The following is a 23,535-nucleotide window of genomic DNA, read 5'->3' on the forward strand; positions in this document are numbered from 1 at the left end:
CGAAAGAGAGTCAAGAACCTGGGACAGGCCAAGAAGCCAAGTCCTGCACTGGGTGCGACGGCGCTGTCTGAAGGTGGCCGATTCCTGGGGAAGCCCACCTGGGCTGCTGGGCTGCTGGGCTGCCTGGCTACCATGGCTAGAGGACAAGACGGGTATGGATGTTGTTTTCTGAGGCAGTGATTTGAGTGCCAAGGTGGTCAGGGTTGGTACGTACCCCGGCCGGGAAGAGAACAAACGCCTTGACTTGTATTGTTCGTGTGTATGTACATACTATACTGCACGCACACCCAGGCAAGTTAGATATGCCCATACCGGCCACCTGGTCGGACTGCATTCTACGTATGCCACAGTACTCATGCCATGTCATGTCATATTGACCTGATCTGCACACATGTGCCACGGGGTTCGTATGAATAGAGCAGTCGGCCGCTGTTCTGCGAGAATGAGACAGCGCCCCGCCAAGTGTTTCTTTTTCCCCTTCCATCCTCAAAAAGGTCCAACAAACGGCACGGGAGAAGAGATAGAACAAGGCAAAAACACCCAGTCCAGCCCACGCACAGGGCGTGGTCAGAGCTTCGTTCTCTTGGCCCCCCTTTCCCGTCTTCTTCTTTTCCCACGTTGTCAGACCAGCAGCAGAGGACTTGTCTCGTCTTGTTTTTGCCTGCTACCGCTACTGCTGCTGCTGCTGCTGCCGCCAACACGCCGACTCCACGCACCACAAACGCACGCCGAGGCAGCACTGCCACCAGTTGCCCGACCAACTTCCAGATTTGTGCACCTCCCACCGCAGCACCGTCACCTGTCGAACTGCAGCACCCGTCGTTCCGTTCCGTTCCACGCCCAGCCAAGCTGCGGAATACCGGCCTTCTGGCAGGCCAACTATCCTCGCGTTGCTGTTGGGTTGCAGTTCGTGGGGGGGAAAGACCGGCAGAATTGTGTTGGAGCAGTTCCTTCCTACGACACCACATATTACAAACCAAACCAAACAACAACTAGCCTCGTCCCTGTCGCCGCTCCCTATCTGGCGCAAACCCAATTTACAATCCCCAGAGTCACATTTGCTATTTCGAAGCTTACCTAGGTGGGCCAGCGGCGCCTCCGTCTGTTCTTTTCAGAGCACATTCGGGGAGTCTGTGAGTGCCCGTGAAGAGCCTGCGGGCCCCCAAGGGCTTCAAAGTGGTAAGCTCTGCTTTGGTACGGAGCACGACAACTCGACTGGTCACCTGCCTGCCCGTCCATCACAATCAAACCACACGGATATACGCCAGCCAAGCTTCAACCGCACCAGCCTGCAAACCTTATAGGAGTCGCTCAGCCTCCGCCACTGGGGCTCCTTTCCCTCTGAACCGCCAGGCAAACGGCACACGAGCTTGGGAAGCGTCATCACAGACCACGGCCTGAGCCTCTGGGCCAAATTGCCAATAACCCCATCGCTGCCCGACAGAGGAGAAAACCCATGGTCACTAAAATCAACAGCCAGCCCCAGAAACCCATCCTGACCCCAACCCCTGCCTCAGCTTCGGTAGCTTCTACTACAAAGCTGGAGCCTAGCTCCCCAGACGACCATACGGCCCCCCTGCCGCAACCCACATGCATACGAGTTCCTAGACTTGTCTGCACACCCGTGATGGAGGCTACCAAGGCCCTGGCCCAGAGACTCAGTCTACGGCGGCGAGGTTCACGATGGAGAGACAGGAGATGGAGCGCCACCAAGTCGACAGCCGGAGACTCCCCTGCTCCTGCGCCTGCGCCTGGGGCTGGTGACTCACCTGTAAAGAAAGCAACGGCGCCCGCACCGGCACCTGCGCCCCCGACGACAACCAAGACTGCATCTGTAGATGTGACGGCGGCCGAATCCGAAAAGGTGGCAGATTCGAGCCCGCCGCAACCTGACGAGACCATCCCCAGCCCAGGCTCGGGCATATCGCCCACCACCATCGTCGCGCAGACGCAGACGCAGACGCAGACGCAGACGCAGCCCCAGTCGCCGAAGCACACGGGCCACAGCGAGGGCATGAGGAAAAGCCAGGATGAGCGCATCACTGATTCCGTCACCGAGATCGAGTACTTCCCGCATGTGGACACGCCGGGCACACACGTCGAGGACAGCCCCGAGGTAGACACCCAGGCCAGCAAGATCACGTTCGCCATACCGACCAAGGGCTCCAAGGAGGACGAGAGCAGCCAGGACGCAAGTCGCCAATCCGACGAGATTCACACGGCCACCTCGAGCGCCTCTCCGTCGACCGCCGTCAGCCCCAGGGAGTCACAGGACGACTACGACGAGGATGCCGGGCGATCGAGCACGCTGAGTGGCATCAGTGGGAACGGGTCACGGCAGTCGAGCATCAACTCTGTGGCGTTTCAGCTGCCCAAAATGTCCCTGCCGCAAGGTCGCACGAGACGGCCAAAGAACTCTCCGCCGCCACTATCAAGGTGAGTCAGGTCCGGATTTTTATGGCAGCTTACTCTGTTTCGTAAACATACACCCATCCTATCCTCATTGAATTCGGGGGGGATCTTCCCGCCTTGTGTGCCCGGAGGACGCTCATCGGCGCAGTGTATCTGCGTGCTTGTGTCCCGAGTACTTCCTGGGTGCACGGCGATGTGTGTTGTGTACTGGAGAAGAATGCTGCTGGAGTTAGCACATGGAGAAAAGAGTCGACCAGGGGCTTGCGGTTGCAGACCCGGCAAGATTTTAACTGCTCTGTCACACATTGTCCGGCCTACCGCACCTTGGGAGCTCCACTGTGCGCCAGAGGACAGCCATTCCTGGTTCACGTCCGGTCGAGAAACCCAACCACTTATTTCAGGCTCTCCAGGCGGGGAAGCTGTCTTAAATGCCCGCCTCCTCCGCAGAGCCCACACACACACGAGATTATCAAATCATGCACGGCAAGCGTCGCTAAAATCTCGCACCATCCTGACACGAGAGAGAAGCTCAACCCGGTCAACACTCGACTTCTGGGTGTGTGTGAGCGTCCGGCTGCAATTGTGCCCAGGGCCGGGGCCAAGGGAGCCAGCCAGCCTCTCGTCATTTACTACCACAGCAGTACCTGCTCACTGCGTGTAGCGGCGGCTAACCCCACCACGCCCATCACCCCGCTTCGTGCAAAGTTGCTCCTCTCCTTCCCACTCTTCCAGCCCGCCAAGAGGGTCCGGGGCCCCCCTTTTCCAGTCAAGTGGCTTCCTCGAGGCTGCCCAAGACTGCCTGCCAGAGTTAGTGACCAAAAAGCCAGTGGGAAAGGAATCCTGCGTATGCACATGCAGACAGACCAGTCGTTCGTACTTGGCCCTGGAGTGCTGCTTGCTTGCTACCTTGCTTTCGCGGCTGGCTTCGTCAATGGGGCTGAGCATTGTCGAACCTGCTACTCTTCACATCACCAGCGCCCGTCATCATTTCCCTTCTGCCTGCCCCTGCACGAATCACACTCAACGAGAAGCCTCAACTGCGTGCATACACACAACACGCTGAAGCCGTCGAACCCCTCGCGAACTGCTGCGCTTCCTTTATAATTTTTTTTAAAAATACTTTTTCTCTCCCCTCGCAGAGCTGTCGCACTCGACACCTAGGAGATCACCGTCACGCGCGCACTGTTGCCAGCACCCAGACCGCAAACATGGCGTCACTGACTGAAGACGGCTCCCACAGGTTTCGAAAGCACGTAACTTTCAACAATGTGCAGATTGGCGAGCCCACGAAGAACAACTTCCCCTCGTATACTCTGGTCGTGCGCCATCTAGGTTTCTACTCGAAGCGACGCTCGCGGACCTTCATGGTCGGTATCGACGACCATCAATACTCCGACGAGGCTCTGCAGTGGCTGTTCGACAAGTTTGTCGAAGATGGCGACGAGATAATCTGTGTGCGCGTTGTTGAGAAAGATGTCCGCCAGCTCGAGACCGACAGGAGGATAGCCGATTTCCAGGCAGAGGCCAATGCCGAGGTTGAGAGGATCAAAGCCAAGAGCGGCGACGGCAAGGCCATTAGTATCGTCCTCGAGTACGCTGTGGGTAAGCTCCACTCGACGTTTCAACGCTTGGTACGTTTGTCCCCCCTCCGTAGATCGCACCCTGTGCCCAACCAGATGTGCTCTCTGCCCGTGTCATCGTGCCCGCTCTGACTGAACATTGTTGAGCAGATACAACTACACCAGCCCAGCATGTTGATCGTCGGCACAAGAGGAAGAACCCTCGGGGGTTTCCAAGGGCTCATGGCCACGCGAAATTCGTTCTCCAAGTACTGTCTGCAGTACTGTCCAGTACCAGTCGTGGTTGTCAGGCCCGACGAGAAAAGACAGAAAAAGAAGGGCAAGCGTGATGCGGATCCAGAGAAACAGAGCTACCGGCAGATGCTGCAGTCGAACCATGGGATCCACGAGGCAGACAGCGACGCTGCTGATGAGTGGGGGATCGAGTCCAAACTGACTGCCGATGAGGAGGCCGGAAAGGTGGCGAGGGCGATGGGCCTGCCAGCCAAGTTTGATCCGACCTTGAAACCATTCAGGAAGGCGGAGCGGCAGCGCAGCTCCCTCAGTCAGATCAGCCAGGCCACAAGCACGGAGGAGCCCGGACGGCTCATCTCTACGCCGACGATAACACCCTCTGCCAGCGCGGCAAACAGCGAGGACGAAGGCAGTGGCGAAGAGGACGAGGAGGGCGAGGGTGAGTTCGAGGTCACTAGCGGCGCACAGCTCCTCAAGGCCCAGAGGAAGGAGCTTGAGGAGAAACAGAAGGAACAGGAGAAGAAGGACCGGCTGCACAAGATGGAGGTTGGAGAGGCGGCAGCGTTGTTGAAGCATAAACCCAGCGAGGAGGAGGACGACGAGGACGACGAGGATGACGACGAGGACGACGAGGACGGTGGAGGCGCCATAAGGGCGACGTCACCGGAGTGAGCCTCGCCATTCTGATGTCTCTTCGTTGCTCGATCCGTGGGCAACATTTCCATCATTCCTTTTTTTTTTTTTTTTTGACCCTCCTCGCACCACATCATCGCGAGAGCATTTTTGGTTTGATTCCCCATGAGCAAGGAGTTGAGGGTTACTGAGCACCTAGAGCGGACACTTCAAAAGGGCAAGTCATGTCACTGGGCGAGAAACGTTGGGGGTTTCCGGAACGCCGCTCGTGTAAATGGTCACATCTCAGGTGTTCCACAGTCACCGCCGGGTCATGGTAGTAGCATTTCTTTTCTCCGCGGGCGGCTGTTGAGTTGTTACCAACAAAGTCCAATCAATCAATCAGTCAATGAAAGAAACAAATCAAAACACCAAATCGAGTAGCACCGAATCAATCTATCCATGGTTCCAGCCGCGGCGGGATTTACCTTCGAGATGTAGCTTCTTGTGCTGATGACAAGCCCCTCCCGAGTACGGATGCGAAAAGCTGGGCAGCCGTGCTCCAACGACGGCACGAGGGTCGGACATCAACAAGCTGGAGATCCTTGTCAAACTCTCGGAAGTATGTAGACTTACAGTATGAGGAGTGGCAGCACGACCGTGACCGTGAAAGCCCACTGCACACGTGCAAACTATATGTATTTACATAACATATCATATGGATACGAACTGGGACTGCTCGGGAGCCGGTTTCTGGGGACCCCCGCCATCCTGCGCGAGGGTTTCAGGGGTTTCTTGGCCGGGCAATACATAGTACGGAATACTGGTGGCCAGGACGTACGCAAGGTACTCGGTACCTGAACTACCTGGGTGCTAGTGCCTTCTGGGTGACCTCCTACCTGACCTGGGCCGGCAGTCGGGGACGCTGGGGTGTCGGATGGATCTCCTCTGCAGCATCCCATTCCATTGGCACCTCGACGGGTGATCTTCATCTGCTTAATTTTCAGACAAAACATAACCACCCTACCTGGTCTCTGGCGGTTGCGAAACCCAACACTTTGTGATCACAAGGAAGCTGTTACTCCGGCTGTCCTGCAATGTCTCAACGCTGAACCCACCCCAAACCGTCGCCCAGCAAACAGCAGCTTGTCGCTCATCGACCTCATCGACTAACAAAGACGGCCGCCGAGTCCTGAAATGCAATCCATGTCTATCTCGACGACGGCCTTTGGCACAACCCTCCCTCGAACCTTGCTCGACACCACCCTCCCCGCCGACCCCGACTCTGCCGCGCGTCTCTAGAGCGGCCAACAACTGCAAATGCCACTCCCCAAATACTCCTGTGACGATGACGCGTGTTCCGCCGCCCCGCCAGCCTCGACCACCACCTGGGTCGGCATGATCCTGTCGCTCACCCCCTTCATCCTGACCTTCTTCGCCGTCTCCACCGCCGTCTCCAAGAAGCTCATCCCCCGGCTGTCCCGTATATCCGCGGCCCGCGACGGCGAGGACCACCTCCTCCCGGCGAGCGCACCGCCCTCCCTGCAGCAGGTCCACTCGGAGCACGGCTCCAAGTCACTGCGGAGGCGGCTGGCCGCCGCCACCGTCGCCGCCACCATCGGGTTGGCCACCGTGCTGGGCGAGCTGATCCTGGCCGAGATCTCCGACGTCGTGAGCGCGGCTGCGAGGGACGCCGCCCTCAGGCTCGTCGTCCCCACCCTGCTGCTCTTCCTCGTCGGCGTCATCCCCTTCCTCGAGATCCAGAGCGTCCTGGCCGGATCCGGGCTGTGTAGCTTTCAGCGCACCGCCAAGGGGAGGTTTCCCCGCTGGGCTTGGACCCTGCAAGGCTTCGGCTTCGGGCTGTGGCTGTTCGTATTCTGGAGTATTGGCAAGGCCGTCCCCGCGGGCCATGCGGGCGACGAGGGCTTTATCTACTCGAGGAGTGCGAGACACAAGGGCGGCTTCGATGCGACGGGCATGACCCTGGGGCTAAGGTGGAAAGATGGCGCCAGCCTGCCCTGGACAGTAGACACTATTGCGCGGGCGTGCCTGGAGCGCATCGGTATTATTGGTATATCGCTTATGGCGCTGCTCTCGGGGTTCGCGAGTGTGTCGAGCCCATACTCGATGTTGGCGGATAGCACCTCAAGGAGAAAGAGACCCATCACCGACGCGGACATTGCGAGGAAGCTCGCCGGGCTGGAGGCCACGGGAGAGCTGCTGGTTACCAAGCGACACAGGTTGCGGTCGTTGCAGAGGAAACAGGCCGCAACAACAGATTCTAACGCCAACGCGGGCTCTTCTGGCGTCATGGGCAAGATTGTGGGGTCGCTCAAGGGCATCGGCGGCGGGGGCGACGCAGCAGAAATCAAGGCCCTGCAGATGGAGATATCGGGGCTGGAGACCATGGAATCAAATCTTTCTTCGGCGCTCTCGGCCCTCCGAAGCAAACAGGCCGCCCAGGCGCGTGCGGGCACCGCATGGGGCCGGTTGCTTACCATCCCGGCCTACATATTCAGCATCTACTGCGTCTACCGAATCCTCGCTACTTCCCTGACCTCGTTCCGCCGGCTCTACTACCCAGCGTCGGCGAGTTTCAGCTCCTCGGACCCCATCAACCGTTTCCTCGGCCTGCTCGCGAAGCACTGGGACCCGAAGCTCGATCAGATGGCCTGGGCGCGGCAGATCTCCTTCCTCCTGTCGGGGGTGATCCTGATCGCGAGCGCCAACGCCGTCGTCCAGACCTTCCACATCTTCGCCAAGTGGGCACCCGGGCTGCTCCAGCAGGCCCAGGCGAACCTGGCGCTCCTGATCGGGCAGACCAGCGCGACCTACGTTATCAGCGCCGGCCTGCTCCTCCGGAGCAACCTGCCCAAGGACATGGGCAGCGCGGTGGGCCACGCGCTGGAGAGCGCCCTCGAGCCGACGTTTGTCGACCGCTGGTTCGAGGCATGGTTCTTGCTCTCGAGCCTGGCTACCGCTGTTGGTATCTGGGTGGGCAGGAGACTACATGGGCATAGCGGAATTGGTGGCGAGTGGGATGAATGGGATGAGTTTGCGGGCGAGGAGATGGCCCAGAAGAGGTCCTGATGTTAGATCGCTCAGCCTCATGTTATAACACTTTCTTGCTACCAGACTATAGATTATTTATTTTTATTTTTGATTCTTCTCAATGTGTCTGTCCACCTGCTCCCGGTCGTCCCCTGGTTTTATTTGGATTTATGCATACATGTTGCACATGTCTGACTAAATTAATTTCCGTTGGCGAAGCCTTAACCCTTTGCAGGGCTCCCTTGCGAACAAAGCGGGCTTTCGAGGACGTCGATAACGCCGGTCAGCTTCTCACGCCAGGTCCCCTGTTTTCAAGCACATTGTATCTCGCCAGAGACATGGAAGATTGTTAACGAGAGCCTAGCAGTCGGTCATGGCACGTCGGTGGATTTTCAACGCCTTCAGACACCAATCCGTTTTATCTATCACGCCAATTTATTTCTAGACCATCTTCAATACATGCACTTATTCCACGGCCACCAGCTTGAGCCAGCACCTCGCCTTGTCAGTTCGCCCTAGACCCGCTCCACGCCCTGGAAGTGGCTGACAAGCACGACAATTCCCGTGCCAGATCGGTCCGACCCCAGAGCCCAGACCGGCAGAACCCCCCCAACCTTCACTTGGTCCCCAGGATGCTCGAGCCCGACTGCTCCTGGTGAAGCTGGTGGGAGGTCTTGACGCCGTCGCGGCGCTTGAGGTCGGCCAGGGCCTTGCCCGTGTTGGAGGAAGGGCCCCCACCGATGACCTTGTCGTTCTCGATCTGGTGCTGGGCGATCTGTCTTGGGCTCGCGAACATGGAGAAGAGCACGACGACGCCGAGGCCGAGGCCGAGGGTCACCGCCGTGCGGAAGGCGAACCCGCTGCTTGCGCGGGAGATTGCCAGTCAGCCGTGAGACCCCAGAGTTGGGGGGAGGGGAGGGCAGGGAAGGGAGGGTGCTGTCATACCGGTTCTGCTTCTGCCGGTGTTCAACATCTGGAGGCTCCTGTCCGTATGGCCCGCCCAGGTCGTCGTTCTTCTTGTCAAGTGGTGGTATCGGGGAGTAGTTGGCTCGCTGGGATGCTGCGGACGGTGCTGCTAGCCGGATGGGCAGACGCCTGGGTCTCACTGCGGCTGTGGCCAGAGGCCGGGATATGAGAAACCTCGTGGATGACATGTTTGTTGATAATGGGTCTATGATTGGTGTTTACTATGCAAGAATATCCAGTGGAGTGAAGACCATTTGGTGAAGGCATTGAAGGAGAGGAAGAGCACACGTGAGGCTCTCGGGCTTCCTACCGTCCGGCAGCAGCTAGGACATACAAGTGCAAGTCTTCCATATTGCGCCTTGGTCTGGGCTGCGTGGTCGCATTCCAGCTGATGATTACATCACCAGGGGTGTGTTGCCGCTTTCAGGGTCCATGATGCAGAGACTCTCGAAGCTAGGGCGGCTCGACTCGGCCTGACCGTGGTATGACCTTGGTATGAGTACTGTAGCGGCCGAGCACATCCTAGTAGGCAAGATAACTGCAGGCAAACCTGCGAAGAGCCTCAGTATGAGATTCAACCTACCACCGGGAGCTGATGCTGCCAGATCAAATACACATGTCCATACTCGGCCAAGTATTCGGCCGCAGGACCTGTCCAGGTCATACAGCACCTTGCAGATGTGCTACACTCACATAGCGCAGTAGGGGAGCAGTCGTGCTGGTAAGCAGACGTGCATTGTGTCCAGTAATATACCATCGGCGCCCCAGCCTGCCTTTATTGCGACACCCGCTGCAGACTGACGAGTTACCGTTCCAGAAAACGCTGCCTGGGGCCATTGCTTATGGGCCAAATTGGGAAGCCACTGCACTAATAGCCGTCGACAATGACGACAGCTCCCTCACGGCACGCATGGGGGAATTCACTCAACCCGGTCAGTCAGACCTGGAAAGAAGACCCAATAGAGCGACTGCCCATGCAATTCTCCTTTCATAAAAGAGTATGTGGGCGACACAGTCACGCCCTTGGAAATTACGCAGCCCGTATGGGTTGCCTGTCTTGAAGATATCTTCCTAAATAAGCGTCCCATAGTCATTGTCTTCCTAAAACACACAAGTTTCTCCTACAGAAGGTTGCCTGGGGGTCTTGTGGGAAACAGTCCCACGATCCAAGGTCGATCTCGCGGTACGTCATCGGCCGATATCCAGGCAGTCGGCCAAACTTGGAGTGCATTTGCCTTTGCCTTTGTTTTTGCCTCCAGGAGGGGGACATATCTGTGGGCTCTGGGCATCTGGTCTATGCTCGGCTTGGACGAAAGCTACTGTTTGTCTATTCCAAGAAGGGCGTAGGAACTCGCGATCTGTACCACAAGAGACGAGAGCTTGCCGCGCTTAGAGAGAGAGAGCTTCTTCAGTGGGGCCGACTAGTGGAATGAATGCCTAGCCCAGCCGCGGGCCAGCACCAGCAGCAGCACCAGCAGCAGCAGTAGCTCGTCACTCATTCCTTGGGGCCCTGGGGCCATGATGATGCCTCGTTGATGTGATGGTCAGGGAGGCTGCTCCTCTGTATTCTGTATGGAGTACTCCCAGACGTCCCAGCACACTGTTCCTGTTTCTGGCGGTGTAAAAGTGGTTCCTGGGAAGCCTGGCAACCTGGGGGGCAGGCAGGCAGGGTAGGACAGCTCTCCATCGCGGCAGCTGGCAGCCAATCAAGCAGGCGTTTCCGGCCTCCAGCCTCGGCAGGGGTGGGCACGCCGTTTCTCGTCTGCCCCAATCCCGTGTTTCATGTGCCCCGAGCACCTGCTAGCCTTTGGACAGGATTGGCCTGTCCGCGCGGTAAGCCAGCAGCTCCCCCAGATCACAGCTTCTGGTCTCAAGAACGGGCCATTGAAACAACGGAGCCTCACAAGGCAGGCAGGCATGTATTCGACTCGCAGCGAATCAAACTCGGCCTGGCTCGCACCTGCAGCCTGCAGCCTGCAGAGCCTGCGTCGTCGGCAAGGCGTCCCGAGGCAGTTGACACGGCGAGATGCGAGATGGCGGCTCTTAACAAGAGATAATAAGGAAGCTGCGGCTGTCTGGAGTCGCAGTGTTTCTCAGACTCCCGCTTCTCGTGTTTCTGGTTTCTGCTGCATCTGCTGCAGTCCTCGACGGCTCGTCCAGGGGTCTCTTGGATCTACTACTGCGTACAGCTTCGGTCAAACAGTTCAAACACCACCCCGGCCTGTCGAAGCCATAACCCCCCTGGCGTTTGAACGTCCTCTCACACTCCCACCAACCACCCTGTCACCTGCACTGCGCAGTTGGGAGCTGTCAGGCCGTGCCTACATCTCCCCTGGCGAGCTGGCGGGTGGTTCGCCTCAAGACCTAAAACCAAGCCTCGGATCGAGTGGGTGTGTGTGTGTGTGTGGGTGAATCGCCACTTCGTCATAACCATCTTAAACCTCGGGTGGTTGCTGCTTTGGATGCCACCAGCTCTCCTTCTCGTGTTAACTTTCTGCCTGTCCACCTGACAGCCACTGCGTTTCGACATTGAGCTTGGTCCCCTTTCACCCGCATACCTGGGATTCCGCGCCGGACGCCGTCTTCTCGCCTTTTCGTCCGGTCAGCATCGAAGTCGCGATTGGTGGTCCGAGACTCACGCAGCGTCCACTCGTCCCATCGGTCCAATTTCTTCGGCTCGCCTGCGGCAATCGACATTGACAGTCTTGGAGCCCCCGCCCTGATCTCACCACGCACGACGGTCACGCGAAGAGTGGTGTTGGCTCAGACGACCAGGGAGGCTGGGTGACGGGCTGTTGCTGCTGAGCCCTGATAAACCCTCTCCTGGTGTGTGTGTTTCGACTAGCAAGGCTTGGTGACGATCGACAGCTATCAAAACTGCCAGCTGGAACAGTTGACATCTTAATTGAAGGATTCTTGGCTTAACATCCGCATTGACCGGGAAAGGTCTCCCACGCTCTGCCGGTCTTATTCAGTCGTCTTCGGGCAGTGCCCATCACCGCGAAGCTAGTACACATCACCTCATCTTTCACCACGGCCTGACACATAACGAGTTTCGGCCAACTACCCGGCGCCCACACGCACGCACTGACCCGGTTCGTCACGGGTGACGAGCAATCCCGGCCTTGTGTCTTACAAAGATCTTATTGTTTGGTCCGGCAGACTACAAGACCATTTGGCCCTGCTGCCGGCACTCAATCCCACCCTCAGCTCTCGTCCCTGTAACACATGGCCCCGGGGCCTATTTTGTGGGATGGAATCCAGTTCGGCTCGATGACAACCTCGTGCACCAACATACTGAGCTGGGAGTCTAGGGAGACAAAGGCAACCCGCAGGATGGCAGCCCATGCCCGGGCGAGGCGGAGGCAGCCGTCACAGCTATGGGGCTTGGCGGCCATGCTCTCAACGGCAGCGGCCGTCTCCCTCAACGACCTCCAGCCGATCGCGAATGGGGTCCTGCCCACGTCGTGCAACATGGCATACAACACTCCGTTTATGGGATGTACCCAGGCCGATTTTGCTTCAGGAGAGCGTTGCTCCAGCACATGCCGGGATGGCATCAAGACGGTTGAGGATGTCGTCAATGATGTCTGCGACGATGTTCCCTCGGTTAGGGATTCGGTGCTTGACTTTGCACAGCGCAGAGTCTTGCTGTTGCATACGTGTGACGGGAACGGGGACGACATCACACTGGCACAGACAACCAGCACGACTGCGATAATAGCAACAACCAGCATAGCGCCTCCGCCTACCATTGTAGTGCCGCCGCCACCACCACCGCCACTGACCACCAGCATCGCTGCGCCGCCCACCGTCGCCCCGTCAATCCCCGTTATTTTTACACCTCCTGCTTTGAGCTCAACCTCGAGGAGCCTTGGCTCGTTCACGATAATACCGACACCTGAGCCACCGGTTACCTCCAACACTCTGGTTGTTCCGCCGGTACAGTCCACAGATACAGCCACCTCTGTCATCACCACCGTAATTCCACCGCTGCCGACAACTTCTGCCACGACATCGCAGTTATTGCCACCCCCTCCGAGTGATACACAAACGAGTTCGCAAACAGTGACACAGTCATCAAGCACTTTTACGACGAGTGCCACCGCGGAACCATCGTCTCAAGATGATGGAGGTGGCCGGGGTCAGGGCCGGGGCGGGGGGAGCCCATTCGACGCTCAAGTCTCACTGTCTTCGAGACTCTATTGTGCAAATCTGCCTCTCTGCCTCACCGTTGGTGCTATGCTTATCGGTTTTATGGTCCGATAGAAGGCATGGCCTGGTCCCTGAAGATGCAGGGCCAATTGATATTTTGAAGATGGGAGCGAACAAGACCCTCGTGTCTCGTGTGTTTATACCAGCGCCAGGAGTTTTGGGAGTCTCATTTGTCCAGGTTTATTTATGACGACAACGACGACGACGACGAATTGGAGAGGTTATTGCAGTGTCGTCAGCATCATTCAAGAGCTGATTTGTCATTTTTGGAAGGATCGTCTCTCGAGACCTGCATTGGCGGCAAAAACTGGGGGCGGGCATAAAGCTCATGATATCCAAACCATGTATTACTAGATGACTAGGAAAAAGACGGCTGGGCGATATGGGAGCTGATGAGCTCGTTTGAGTCGCTGAAAGGCCCGAAATTTTGGTGGCAATTTGTGCCTACAAAACAATAGATGAATAACACGTGGATACCGCCGATCACACGCCAGGTTCAGTAACACAGACACGTTCATGTACCGTGCACGAGTTTAGTGCGGATGAGGTAGGCTCAGGAATTTGTTCAATAAGAGGAATGATTGAGAGGAAGGAAGGTAAAGGATTGAGACCAAGGAGGATTGGAGCTAGAAGCTTAGTATCTTGCATATACGAGTTTGTCGTGTAAGGTTATGGTATGGTGATCTATGGCGCTCTACTTTTGGAGCAATTCTATGTGTTCATCGCTTATGTACAACACCAGTCAGTCTCTCCGCAGACAACTCCCTCGCCTGATTTGTGTTTCCACAACATGTCATAAATGCCTAGCAGCTGCATTGAATTCGTCTCGCTGTCTGCCCGAACACGTGTCTGGCGTGCAAGCGTCATCAGACCCGACCACGCCCCGATCATGCCGTCTCCCTCCACAGCTTGCTCATCTGTATCAGCCCAGGGATGCACCCGCCAGCGCCGACCACGAGGTCCGAGAGGAAACCCCCCTCCACGCTCCAGTGCAGGGTGAGGGGCGTCCAGGCCAGGTTGATGGCGGCGCTCCGCCTCAGGGCGTCGACCTTGGCGCGCTCCTCGGGGCTCGCCGCGGTGTAGTCCTGGCCGCGCCGGGCGACGAACTCGGCGAGCAGGCGGCCCAGCTCGATGGCCGTGTAGACGCCCAGGAAGCGCGCCCCGACCACGTAGGCCTTGCCCTGCTGCGCGGGCGTCCAGCCCAGCACACCCCGGCCCGACAGGTACGCGCCGTTCTCGAGGACCTGGAAGCCGGCGCAGGCGATCAGCTGGGCCCAGCTGACGAGGGTGGCCAGCTTGCCCTCGGCCTCGGCTGCTGCCTTTTCGGAGCCGTCCTCGTCCTTGGCGCGCGCGGCCAGCAGGTTGAGCACCAGCCTCTTGGCCCAGAAGTACATGCCGACCAGGCTCCACAGCCGGGCGATGGTGCGGGCCTCGGAGGCCAGGCTGCCCAGGTTCTTGAGCCTCGTGGCGAGCAGGGCTGCGAGGCGGGCGGCGAGGGCGGAGAGGGGCGGGACGGGGGCCCCGGCGGCAGCCTCGACCACGACGGCGGTCTTGCCGGGGAGGGTGAGGACGAGGGCGACCAGGTCGCGGGGCGTGTACGGCGAGTCGGAGCGGCGGAGGAGGTACTGCGAGAGGTTGGCGAGGGTGGCGCCTGTGAAGCGCGAGGTGTAGCAGATGAAGAGGAGGAGGGTGTCGATGCCGGCGGGCGTGGCGAGGCAGCGCTGCAGGTGGGACACGAAGGCGTCTGCGTCTGAGGGGAGGGTCCTGAGGAGCGCGGCGAGGCTGCTCCTCCGGGCTGCCGGCTTGGGCTCGGGCGTCTTGGAGTCTGCTGGCGTGGAGGAGGGGATGGGCTCGCCGGTGGGGAGGTCGGCGATGGCGGTTGCGCCGGTCTCGGGGGCGGATGCTGTCTCTGTCATGTTGGCCGTGGCTGTGGTCTTGGTTTTGGGGCGGGCGTTGGGTTGAGTGAAGGTCGGCCACAGGTTAGGTTGTGAAGGGCAGGAAAGCGTGGGCGCGGTCTGGAACGCGTGGTGGTCACGGCAGGACAGGGACTCGCGAAGCGGTATGTGGGTGGGTTTTGCCGGCGTGCCGAGGTTAGAAAGATGGTTTGATGTGAGGCACTCGAGACAGGGAGAGAGGGACGGATATAGCCCACCGCCGCACAACAGATGGAAGCCAGAGATTGCCAGTCAAAAGAGTTCAGAGCAGAGGCCAGACAATCACACAAACCAGAGGGAGCAAGAGAAAGCCCGGGCAGGAACATTCGAGGAACTATCTACGCAATGGCGCAGGCGATGGACGGTTTGCGGGGCGTCGAGGGCCGAACCAAAGCCTCGGAGATGAGATAAGATTAGATCCTCATGCCCGCTTTTCGGGCGGGCTGGGGCACCACAGTACTCCGTATTCCGTGGGCAGTTCCGCGGCCCATTACCAAGAACCACGCGACAATCCCTGCTTTGCTCATGAGCCGAGCACAATGGAGGTTACTGTTACCAGATTAGGAAGTTCTGGAGAGGCGTTGTGGAAACTCGCTCGAGTCAATTTTTTTTCTTCTTCTTTGCATCCTGGCATGACACTCACAGTGGTCGTGCATGATGGGGTTGATCAGACAGCCAGTGCAAGGTTGAGTACTGTGTTGAGGAGTTATTATTGTTCTTTTTAGGGTTAGCCCGGGCTCATGTTCTATGTATATTGTTATATACATAGCACTGTGTATGTGACCTTGGAATTCCGAGGCAAGCAGGTAGGTAAACAATAGTACACTAGGTGGTGACCACGGTCCATGCTTTCTTCGGCAGTGGTTCTGTGTATCCACTATCGGATCAGATAAAAGGTAGTCCATAAAATTTGAGTCTTGGGGACCAGCGGCCTCGGCCAAGATCCGTCAGTACCCGCTGGAGTGAGGGTTAGGCTTCCCGTTGCAACAACCACAGGCGGGCATGCATTGTCATTTCATCTTCTCCCAAGCGAGCATCACCAGTTGACCCCTCTCGTCGTCTACCCAGGCTCCGGCCATACGCCTCGAGACCATTGCCATGCGAGGTCAGGCACCCGTCAGCCAGCTGCGGTCACCACGGTCAGCCACATGCACCTCGTGGGGAATTATTTCCCCTCTATTTATCCCTCCTCTATTTATCCCTCCCATTAGTGGGTTAAATCAAATCCTTGCCGTCAGCCATCACTTGGTCCTTCGTCGCAGCAGTCCATCGGGTCTTGTGGCAGCCGCTTTTGCATAGTCGCTGCTCGGGAGCAGGTGTGCGCCTGGGCAGTCTCACTGTGGCCCTCACTATGGCCCTCACTATGGCCCTCACTGTCGCCATCGAGCAGCAATGTTATTGCCTGTCTGTCTGTCTGCCTGTCTAAAAGAAACCGGCATCCCAAAGCAGCAAATTATTCATAAAAACACAACCTTGGACTCCGGCCCTGATGCAATGACGCTCCCTCGAACACGGCTCCTTCTGCTCGCCATCCGCTTCCCCTATTCGAACTCTCGATGTCTTCTCACAAAGTCTCGTTTCTGGCCTTTCGGAGCGGCCAGACTGGACCACTCGGCCGCTTCTTCTGGTCTCGAGCTCCAACAGGTTGCGCCATTTTGTACTTCTTGAACACACAACGCTGTCAAGCTCCGGCCTCATGTCTGGCTTGTTGTGCTTCCCGTCTCATCGTCAGACCCAGACGAGCCGCGGCTGCTTTTAGACGTCGTTGAGCCGCTTGGAATGGCCGTGCTTGACGCAGCGGATGAACTGTCGCGCAGCCGGGGGATCTGAGCCTCTTCGTTTGCAAGAGCCTGGTGGACAGCGATTTCGTTCCCCCTTGGCGGGACTGCCTTCCTAGGCAGGCTGAACGAGTGGCCGCGGTCAGGAGGTGATTTGACGTAGAACTCGATCCAGACCGGAACAGCGAGGCCGTGGTGGCTCCAGTACTGGATTGCCTCTTCTGCGTCAGGCCACGAGTCTTCGTTCCGTATATCAACCCCTGGCAGGTTCTGATCATCGGCTGCACAGCCACGCCGGAACAGCATGACGGCACGGTCTATTGCCACCGTGAAGCTGTCCAGCGGCAGGGCATGGCGTGTCGCGACCTCCTGGCTAGCCGCCCTCGCGATGGTCTGTCGTAGAACGAGCCGCTGCTGTGACTTGGGGACCTGGATCATCTTTGCCGTCCGACAGGCACATATTGGACCCGCAAAGCCCCCCTTCTTGCTCGCGGGCAACCTGTGGCTGAGGTAGAGTCGGTAAGTCACCGGCGTGTCGAGCTTGACGGCTGGCCGGGGCGACATGGTGGCAAGGACAGGGTGAAGTAAAAAAAGGCACACAGTTGCCACAGGAAAAAGGCCCCAGCTCAGAAGCATGGGACATAAAATCATTTAACAACGGCACCGCGCATCTTATGGCCTGCCCAGAAGGGCGAGGGCGAGGAAACAAGCTTTCTCTTAGGGTCCCTCCGCCCCCTGCCGACAGGGAGGCATGGACCTGTCAAACACAGATCCTTTGTGACGTTGGTGGAGCTGGAATCGCCGATCAACACGTATCGCACATGTATTTTTCAAGGCAAAGTTGCTTCCAGCCAGCCAGCCTCTGCTAGCCCGTGGTTCCTGAATCCTTCGCGGCCGGCCGCGCCCCAGTTCAGGTGTAGTCCGATGCCCCCGCCAGCATCCCACGCTGCCGCCGCCCCAGAGGCACCCCTCACTCGACAACAGCCCAAAACCCGATGACGGGTACTTGACCCCGCTGTCTTACTTGGAATGACAGATTGTGGGTGTACTTTGTGCCATCAATACCTAGGTATGCGGACGCCACGATCTGCAGGAGATGGGATGTGATACCCGAATCGCAGGGGACGCAAGTGGGACCAACTCCTCCCTCGCGATCCTGCAAAAGACACATGCATATTATAGGACCCTTTGTGCAGCGAACCAATGAGCCGCGCGTAACGCGCACTGCTGGCAGGATCGCGGCTTATGGGCGTGGCTTACCGTGCATGACTGTGCAGCTGCGTCTCTGCAACTTACCCCGGCATGGCAGATGTGCCGCTCAACCTCTGCAGATTTATTTCAGTTTAGCAGAGCATGCCAGTGGCTTCGGAAGTATACAGAATAGAGGCCAATCCAGTTAAATACAATGGTTGAATGGGTGGACTGGGTGAAGGTGACGCCTCGATCAACTTCAGTAGCATGTCGATGATAATGATCTCGGTGGGGCTGAATTTTCGCGGTTGTCAGCCGCCGGAGAGGTATGATATTAGCGGCATCTAGGATCACCAATTCAGCTCATGATCCAGCTATTGGATTTTACCAGATAGGATTTTAATGAGCTAGCATCCACCTACCTAACTCTAATATCTACCTACTTAGTAATTTCTATAAACCTACCTAATACCTACTTTTAATATATAAAGTTTTTATAAAACTATATACCTAACTAGAATTCTTTAAATTTTTAATACTTAAGGTATATATTCCTTTTAATACTCCGTTTAACACTTTTTTAATATCTTTTTTAATACTTTTTTTAATATACCTTTTAGTATACTTTCTAGCTTACCTTTTAATATACCTTCTAACTTATATATATTTAAGTATTAATTAAGTATTTAAATATTAATTAAATATTAAAGGTTAGAAATTAAAAAATAAAAGTAAAACTATACTTTTCTAACTTTTAATATTTTTTTAACTTTTAATACTTTTAACTTTTAATTTTTAATATTTAATTAATATTTAAGTACTTAATTAATATTTAAATATATATAAATTAAAAGGTTTAAAAGAATATTAAAAATAATATTAAAAGATATATTAAAAGTAGTATTAAAAGAGTATATACTTTAAATATTAAATATTAAAGAAGGAAATTATCTTATAAAATCTTTTAATATTAATTTAGAAAATATTTATAAATATAAAAGAGTTATTAAAAAAGTAAATATTAAATAAGTTTATAAAAATTATTAAATAAATAGATATTAAAGTTAAATAAATAAATATTAACTTAATTTTAATTATTATATAATTTTACTTTTATTTTATATATATTTAAAAATATTTATAATACTTTTATATAATAATAAGTATTAAATATTAAATATTTAAAAATAATATAATATTATTAATAATAATTATAATATAATAAATATTTATAACTTTAATTTTATAATATATAAATAAAGTTAAAAGTATTATTTTAATAATAATAATAATAAAATTATATATAAAAATAATTTATAAATATTATAAAGCTTTTTAAAATATAAAGTTAAAAGATTTATAATTATAATTTTTAATTAATTTTTATTTAACTATTTTATTATATTATAACTTAATTTAATTTTTAACTTTATTTAAATCTTTTTTAAACTTTATAAAAGCTTTTATTTTTATAAATATAAACTTTAAATTAAAATCTTTAAGTTTAAGTTTAAGATTCTTATAAATTATAATATATTTTAAATTAGATTTATAATTCTTTAGCTTTTTAAAAATATATTAATTATTTTAAATAATAATAACTTTTCTTTAAAGTAAAGATCTATCTTTATATAGTTATAAATTTAATTATTAATAATTATTTTTCTTCTATAAAACTATTAGAATTATAAATTTAAATATTATATATAGTAATAAAGTATAGTTATTTTATTTAATTATCTTTAGTTTAATAGTATAATAGGTTAAGTAACTACTTTTAAATAGTTTTACTTATAGAGTTAATAGATAAATATTTATTTAAATAAAGTTAAAACTTATATATATCCTTTAAAGGAATAGTAATTTTATTTTTATCTATTTTAATTAACTTATATTTACTTAAATTATATAATAACTTTATATATAAAGTTTAATAGTATTAAAACTAGATAGCTTATAGTTTATAATAACTTTAACTTTTAATAAATTAGTTTATATTAAAACTAATAATATTAATTTAAATTACTTAAATATAACTTAATATATTAATATAAAAGGTATCTTTTAATAATAAATAGTATTATAAATAGTAATAATAGATTATAAAGTTATTATAAAAGTTTTATATAATAAATTTAATTAAGTTAATCTTTAAAAATATTATATTTTATTTTTAAAATCTTAACTATTTATTTTTAACTTAATAATAAAATTAAAGAAATATAAATAGTTTATAATTTATAAATATTATAAAGAATTATATAATAAAATTAAATTTAAAAATAATAATTATATAAATAAATTATATAAATAATTTGTAAATTAAAATATCATTTTTAAATATATATATATATATATATATTAATAAAGCTTTTATTAAATAATAATTAAAACTAAAGATTAAAGGTAGTAAGTAAGTTTTATAAAAGTTTTATAAATTCTTTTATTAATAAAGTTATTATATTATTACTTTTACTTTAAAACTTAAAAGTAACTTTCCTTTCTTCTTTTTCCTTAAATAACCTTACTTTAAATTTATTTTATTTAATATAAACTTAAAATTTTTATATTATAAAGTTTAAATAATATTTTAATAATTTTATAAAATTTAAAATTATAATTTTTATTTAACTCTTTTAATATATAATTAAAAACTTATAATTATAATTTTTAATTACTTTTATTTATTCATTTTATTATATTATAATTTAATTTAATTTTTAATTTAATTTAAATCTCTTTTAAATTTTTAATCTTTTAATTTTAAAAAGTTAAAACTTTATATTTTAAATTTAAATTTTAAACTTTTATAAATTTTAATATATTTTAATTAAATTTATAATTTTTATTCTTTTAAAAGTATATTAATTATCTTAAATATTAATAATTTTTTAAAATAAAAGTTTATTTTATATAATTATAAACTTAAATATTATATATAATAATAAAATATAATTACTTTATTTAAAAGTTATATTCTAATTTAATAAAAATATAATAAATTAAATAACTACTTTTAAATAATATTATTTATAAAGTTAATAAATAAATATTTATTTAAATAAAATAAAAACTTTAATTAAAGAAATAATAACTTTATTTTATTTATTTTAATTAATTTATTTAAATTATATAATAAATATTATATTCTAAAATAATAAATAATATTATAAATATAATAAATTATAAAGTTATTATAAAAGTTTTATATAATAAATTTAATTAAATTAATTTTAAAAGATATTTTATATTTTTTTAAAAACTTTAACTATTAATTTTAATTTAATAATAAAATTTAAAAATATAAAAGTTTATAATTTTATTTAAATATAAAATTAAATATTTATATTTATTAAAATAATTAATATATTTAAAAATATACTTTTAATATATTAATATTAATTTATATTATTAATTTATTATATATAATAAAAGTTATACTTATTAATTATATATTTTTATAAAATTTTAAATTTTTACTTTTTATTATAGTTTTTAATTTAATAATTTATTTATTATTTATTATTTTATTAATTTTTAATATTAATATTATTATTACTTTAACTATTAATAAGTTAATAAATAAATAATTAAAATTATAAATAGAAGAGTAGTTATATTTATAAAAAAAAGTATTTAATAAATAGATAGTTAAGATTATAAAAGTACTTTAAATAAATAATTAAAATAATATTAAATAAAGTCTTTTAATTAATTATAACTTTTAAAAACTTTTATAATTAATTTATATAAATATATTAATTATTTTAATAAGTATAAATATTTATTCTTTTAAATATATAATTAATTTTAAAAGTTTAAAATAAAAAATAATTTATAATATATTACTTTTAAATTTTTATAATAAATTATTAAATTTTTAAAAGAGTTTTAATAACAATTTATAAAATATAAAGAAAAATATAATAAGTTTATTTTTTAAATTTATATTTTTATTATTAAAATTATTAACTTTTTAATAATTTAAAAGTATAAATAAAAAAATTTAAAGTTTCTTTATAAAATAATTATAAAAATATATTAAAAGTTATTAAAAACTTTATATATAAACTTTAAAAAAAGAAATAAATAGTTAAATAAAAAGATAGTTATATAGTGTAAAGGAAAAATATAGTGTGGCTGAAACTATTTTAATTATTAATATATATTTAAGTATACTTCCGCCCGCCGGGTTTCTTATTATCGAGGAGTGGCCTAAATACGTATGTGTCTGTGGACTGGGAGAAGGAGAGAGTGTTTGTTCGTGGTGACACATCCTGCAGATGGTGCAATATTCACTCGGTGGGAAGACCATTGCGCCACTGCGCATGGCCTTAGTGAGATACAAAAACAGCCTTGCATATCGCCTAGCAGGCACGGCAGTCTTTACTAACTGGGACACGGTTGAGGCCAGCGAGGATTTAGTTAGCCGAGCAGCTTTAGAACGTGTGAAATTAATTCATTTTTTCGTCGGCTATATGCAGTCGTCTAGATTAATTATGCAGAGCTTGCCCCAAATAGTCCCAATGTTATTTTATTACGAATTCAGTGGTTGAGTCACCTCCAAGTGATCCAGACTTCTGAAAAAGGCGCTCAACCGCTGGCCAGTTAATCTCTATTCGCTGTTATACTTCAACGCTTACATACCACTTACATTCAAAAGTTTCTCAGAAATGGTCTTTCAAGTCCTCGCATCCCAGTTCGCCATCTGTGCCTGAAAACCCTCTAAGTCCAATACTGGCTCCGGCGCCACTCAGAAACACAGCAATAACCATAACCTTGATAGATATCCAGATACGCAAAACAGAACGTAAATTAAAGCTAACTGATACCAATTAGACTTTTGTGTGTTGCAACTTGTGCCCCCTCGCAGTTTCGCTAAAATACACCTAGCTTGTCTATCTGTGTCAAGCGCGGACCCGTCGAGTCAAGCGATCAACCTATATGATCCACCATCCCCCCACTTCAAGCACATACGGCCATAGATACAGGAAAATACGGGATCCCGTCCGCTCTCCCTTAGTCAAGTCTGTAGTCGCTGGATTAGTAGTTGGGTCGGTGACGACCAGCGAATACCCGGTGCTGTATGTTTTGTTTTGCTCTGAAATGCTTTTTGCCTCCATATCCCCCTGCCACGATGAACAGGAGGCCCACAGTGTGCTCACTCATGGTAAATTTGTTTGTACCAATACTTCTATGTGACATTGAACAGCTCCCTTGATGAGCTTTGTTTTCCCTAGTAACTCGTTGGATACCTTGGTGGCTGGGGGGCCCTCTTTGTCTTGACGTGTGTTCTTGCCAGGAGTTTCTCCGGTGTCAAGGTGCCCAGCTCAGCCTTCATTAAGCAGGACCTTGTCCTCACTCGGAAAATAAGCTGTATACACGAAGCCGTGGTCTGATAATCGAATGTGGAAGTAGTTTCGTTTCTAATTCCCACACATAGAAACCGTATCTAGCGCCTTCACAGTGGCAAACACTCGAGAGCCAGTATTTAAAAATAACACAATGCCAATAACAGTGAAGAGAGAATACAATATGTGGGCCCGTGTCCTCGGCCTCACG

General features: G+C 49.3%; 6 protein-coding genes across 6 annotated transcripts; 3 read left to right on the forward strand and 3 right to left on the reverse strand.

Moving 5' to 3' along the window:
- The first annotated feature begins 352 nt into the window (after positions 1 to 352).
- KVR01_004242 (uncharacterized protein) lies at positions 353 to 5,310 on the forward strand. Its single transcript, XM_044786639.1, has 3 exons — positions 353 to 2,436; positions 3,653 to 4,043; positions 4,143 to 5,310. Exons 1-3 carry the CDS (start codon positions 1,457 to 1,459, stop codon positions 4,896 to 4,898), a joined length of 2,127 nt encoding a protein of 708 aa, XP_044646406.1. The 5' UTR covers positions 353 to 1,456; the 3' UTR covers positions 4,899 to 5,310.
- A 496-nt stretch (positions 5,311 to 5,806) lies between these two features.
- On the forward strand, positions 5,807 to 8,011 carry KVR01_004631 (uncharacterized protein). Its single transcript, XM_044782873.1, has one exon. It carries the CDS (start codon positions 6,159 to 6,161, stop codon positions 7,926 to 7,928), a length of 1,770 nt encoding a protein of 589 aa, XP_044646795.1. The 5' UTR covers positions 5,807 to 6,158; the 3' UTR covers positions 7,929 to 8,011.
- Positions 8,012 to 8,285: 274 nt separating this feature from the next.
- Positions 8,286 to 9,427, reverse strand: KVR01_004584 (uncharacterized protein). Its single transcript, XM_044793884.1, has 2 exons — positions 8,835 to 9,427; positions 8,286 to 8,749 (listed from the first exon to the last, which is right to left on the reverse strand). The coding sequence occupies exons 1-2, from the start codon at positions 9,041 to 9,043 to the stop codon at positions 8,506 to 8,508; spliced, it is 453 nt and encodes a 150-aa protein (XP_044646748.1). The 5' UTR covers positions 9,044 to 9,427; the 3' UTR covers positions 8,286 to 8,505.
- A 1,257-nt stretch (positions 9,428 to 10,684) lies between these two features.
- On the forward strand, positions 10,685 to 13,381 carry KVR01_004279 (uncharacterized protein). Its single transcript, XM_044784539.1, has one exon. The coding sequence runs from the start codon at positions 12,084 to 12,086 to the stop codon at positions 13,122 to 13,124; it is 1,041 nt and encodes a 346-aa protein (XP_044646443.1). The 5' UTR covers positions 10,685 to 12,083; the 3' UTR covers positions 13,125 to 13,381.
- Positions 13,382 to 13,432: 51 nt separating this feature from the next.
- Positions 13,433 to 15,787, reverse strand: KVR01_004033 (uncharacterized protein). Its single transcript, XM_044789155.1, has one exon. It carries the CDS (start codon positions 14,984 to 14,986, stop codon positions 13,958 to 13,960), a length of 1,029 nt encoding a protein of 342 aa, XP_044646197.1. The 5' UTR covers positions 14,987 to 15,787; the 3' UTR covers positions 13,433 to 13,957.
- A 972-nt stretch (positions 15,788 to 16,759) lies between these two features.
- On the reverse strand, positions 16,760 to 17,346 carry KVR01_004624 (uncharacterized protein; the record flags this gene model as incomplete). Its single annotated transcript, XM_044787685.1, has 2 exons — positions 16,760 to 16,810; positions 16,864 to 17,346. 2 exons carry the CDS (start codon positions 17,344 to 17,346, stop codon positions 16,760 to 16,762), a joined length of 534 nt encoding a protein of 177 aa, XP_044646788.1.
- Between the last annotated feature and the right edge of the window lie 6,189 nt (positions 17,347 to 23,535).

Source organism: Diaporthe batatas, assembly GCF_019321695.1.
Source record: "Diaporthe batatas strain CRI 302-4 chromosome Unknown Contig00004, whole genome shotgun sequence".
Taxonomy (NCBI): domain Eukaryota; kingdom Fungi; phylum Ascomycota; class Sordariomycetes; order Diaporthales; family Diaporthaceae; genus Diaporthe; species Diaporthe batatas.